Below are 3,456 nucleotides of genomic sequence, written 5' to 3' on the forward strand. Positions count from 1 at the left end.
GAGACGGCGGCGAGACCCCGCGACGGTCTCGAGCCACATCGGGCGGGCTTCGACGGCGTGCAATTGCCATGCATCGATCGGCGCAAACAAACGTGATTAGCCCGCGGTGGCCCGGCACCAACCGAAAAAAACAAAAAAACGAGCCACTTCCCCCATCAAACTCTATAGCAGAAAGCATCAGTCTCAATCAAAACAAACCCAATTCGCGATGCCTCAGCACCATTCTACGCCTAAAAAAAGCATCGATTACCTAGAATCTTGACTGCCCATTAAATTGCACAGGAATAGCAGCTAATTTTTATTTTTTGTTGTTGATAGACAGCTTTTTGAAATGTGCCCCTGTTTTGGTTGGGTGGCTCGTTTTTTGTTTTCGGTTGGTGCCCGGGAATGAAAGCGCACGGCCCCAAGGCTGAGGCCGATGTGGGGTGCAAGAAAAAAAACGAGCAAGATGCGACAAAAAGTTAGGTGAGAGATCTGAGAATGGGCCCCACCACCGGTCTTACCTAAAGGGGCAAAAACGAAGGATGAGCTGATGACTCTGCTGATGTCCACCCGGTTGACTCGCCTCTCTTTGCGCGGTTGCGGGTGCTGTCCGTGCATGCAAGCAGACTACAGCTGGAAAGCGGTCTCTATCGGATAGCACTGGCGCGTGGAAATAGCGGCTATCTAGAGTGGGGGAGGTGACCAGAAGGCCTGGAGGATTGGAGCCGCCCAAGAAGGACTCCTTTTCACAGGTCAGCCAGTACAGGTCCCAGGGATCACAAACCTTAGTACGGTGGATCCTGGTGGTACATCAGTTTGGCTAGGTTTTCTAAGGAAGAAAATGTATCTTGCTCCACCGCATTAGTGTTTGTGATCCCTGGAACCTATAGGATATTGAACGTACGACTCGCAGATCCTTCCTAATTAGGCCACGTCCAGCCCACATTTTCCCCCATAGAAAACCCCGCCAAATTAATGTACCTACCGCTACCCGCACCTCCATTTGCCAGAACCCACTAGAATTGTCTCAAGCTGTTAGTTACAATACATTGATTCCTACTACAAATTGTGCGTTGAGATATGTACCCCTTTGCTAATACCCTGGCAGACCCCTCCCCCCCCCCCTTGTTAGGCCCACAGCGTAACGTTCAATATCCTACTAACCTGTAACCGTGAATCGGGTGCTTGACCCGCCGAGGACATCGCCGCATGCTACCCAGAGGCTCGGATTAGGGCAACCTGAAGAGAAGAATAAAAGCATGTATCGCCCGAAAGCGGCGGCCTAGGCGGTGGGGTGGTGGGCGGTGGGCGACGTTGCGTTAGGGAGGAGCTCGCCACGTGGCTCACGCAAGGCCACGATTTAACCGGCTCGCGTGTGACGAGACTCCGCTGCATACGACCCTGTGAAGGTGGGTGTATGTTTTTCCTTTTCCCTTTTCTTTTATAGAAATTGTTCCATTTCGGTTGCCTTCCATCAATCAGTCCTTTTGTTTGTTTACCCCCCTCCCCACCAAGCGATGGCGGCCGCGCGCAATTGTGAAACATTCGGGTGGGTGCCCGTTTTCCTCAGTCCCGATGGAGGGAGGGAGGGGGCCAGCCAGCCAGCCTGTGCGTCCCGTGTGCGGAATCAAGGGCCGCGCGGCTAAAGAGCCATCTTCGCTCGTCCATGTTGACTTGCTTCTGGCCTTTCTGGGGATTCGCGTTGGGATGGAAGCGAACCCCCGGTGCCCTGCGAAGAATCATCCAAAGAGACGCCGGGCAGGGCTGAATAATTCGTCACAAATGCCCGACACCACATTACTCTGCTCACGTCTTCCCACGTCTGCCCACGTCTGCCCACGTGTCCGGTCGTCGATTCTTTCCCTTTTTCATGATTCTTTACCCATTCTTCATTTCTTTATCTTTTCTTCCTCCCAGAACCATGACTCTCATTTCCCGTACCTTCAGCCGCCCGTTCTTGCCGGCAGTTACTACCTGCCGCCATTCATGCTGACTTATCACACCTCGTTTCTCGGGGGTTGAATTGGTGGCTGGCTCCCTAGCCCCCCGCAGGGTATGACCGCATAATAGGACTGGACCGCCATAATATGCTGATATTGCATGCGGGCAGGGGTCAAGGTGGATGAAGCCTGGCCCTTCTGCCGTGACCGCTCCCCGCCAGGACGCTGTTCCACCTACCAGCCCCCTCTCTCGTGTGTCTGCGCGCGCGAGCGTGTGGTTGGGTTTCGTTGTCGCTCAGTCGTATTTCTTGACATCCCTTCCCTCCCCCCTGAAATCACACGCTACAACACACGTGTTTTTCGACGGGAAAACTTCTAGAAGCCCTCGCGGGATGAGCACGACCCCCATAAGCGGGAACGGACAAAACTTAAGCGAGGCCAGATGGATGAGATGAGATGGGACTGCCGCCCACATTGCCTCGCCTGGTGATTGGCGAAAAGGGGAGGGGGAGAGGAAATATCTGGTGGACACGATGCCACATGTCGCTCCAGCAGCTGCAAACCCTTGCCCCGTCTCTTGGAAATATTTTGACACCTCTTGACAAGAGCCTGCGCAGCACAAGCCTTTTCCCCCGAGAGGCTTGCTCGCCTCCTTGTTTTCGCAGGTGCGCCCGGTCGGGCAAATTGACTCCCCGTCCGCAGCTCGGGTGGCGTCTTCCTTTTTCTCGGAAGCCTTGTCCACGCGGGAAAATCTTTGACCAGCCAGCCATCTAATCGTTCCGTCCCGCGCAGGGGGGGCGAGGGAGGAGTCGGGCGCGGGAGATCCGCTGTCAGTCTGCGCGCGGATGGGTACTGGCAACGCCCTGCCGGCGCGGCAACGGCTTCAAACCTTTCGCTAGAGAAGGCAGCCCGGCGCGGGTATACGCATGAACTCGGTCAAGTCCGACGCTTTGCTGCAGGTTTGGGGTTATCTCGCAGTGTTGCCCTCCTACGCCTTTGCATGGTGACCTGTCCTTGCCTTTTTCTCCTTTTCACTTCGACTTGGGGGGATGCGGGGGTGTGTGGTGTTCGCATCGAATATTGACTTTTTGTCTCGGAGCTGACAAGGCCCAACACCAGCCCGGTAGCTGGCCTTCCTAACCTCCACCTCATAGCATTGCCATGCCGACGTCTGCCGTTTGTTTATGGTTATTGGAGATAACCAACGAACGACTCACGTGGCTGGCTCGGGAGAAGACTGCTGGGTAGAGGGAGACGCACCCGGCATCTCGTTGCGGCACCCACCGATGTATCATCGACTTAGCTCAGAGCACCCCCTGGCCAGCGAGCGAGCTGCCGGTTCGGTAGCAAGCAGAGGCGGGCTAGCCGCCGATCGAGATCGGTGTGCATGCATCCGACGACCTACCACCAACCTCCAAAAAAAAAATTCCGCAAACGTTATATTTTTCCCCACCCAAAATCTATAGAAAAAAAAAACATCAAGAGAAAATCAATTCAATTGACTGCAAAGCCTCGTTAACATAACACACACCTC

The 3,456-nt window shown here is 54.7% G+C and overlaps 1 protein-coding gene across 1 annotated transcript; it reads right to left on the bottom strand.

Moving 5' to 3' along the window:
• Positions 1-780: 780 nt before the first annotated feature.
• On the bottom strand, positions 781-1,193 carry GGTG_08470 (hypothetical protein; the record flags this gene model as incomplete). The annotated part of the gene is made up of 2 exons (XM_009226310.1): positions 781-998; positions 1,147-1,193. 2 exons carry the CDS (start codon positions 1,191-1,193, stop codon positions 812-814), a joined length of 234 nt encoding a protein of 77 aa, XP_009224574.1. The 3' UTR covers positions 781-811.
• Between the last annotated feature and the right edge of the window lie 2,263 nt (positions 1,194-3,456).

This window comes from Gaeumannomyces tritici, assembly GCF_000145635.1.
Source record: "Gaeumannomyces tritici R3-111a-1 unplaced genomic scaffold supercont2.4, whole genome shotgun sequence".
NCBI classification, from domain to species: Eukaryota; Fungi; Ascomycota; class Sordariomycetes; order Magnaporthales; family Magnaporthaceae; genus Gaeumannomyces; species Gaeumannomyces tritici.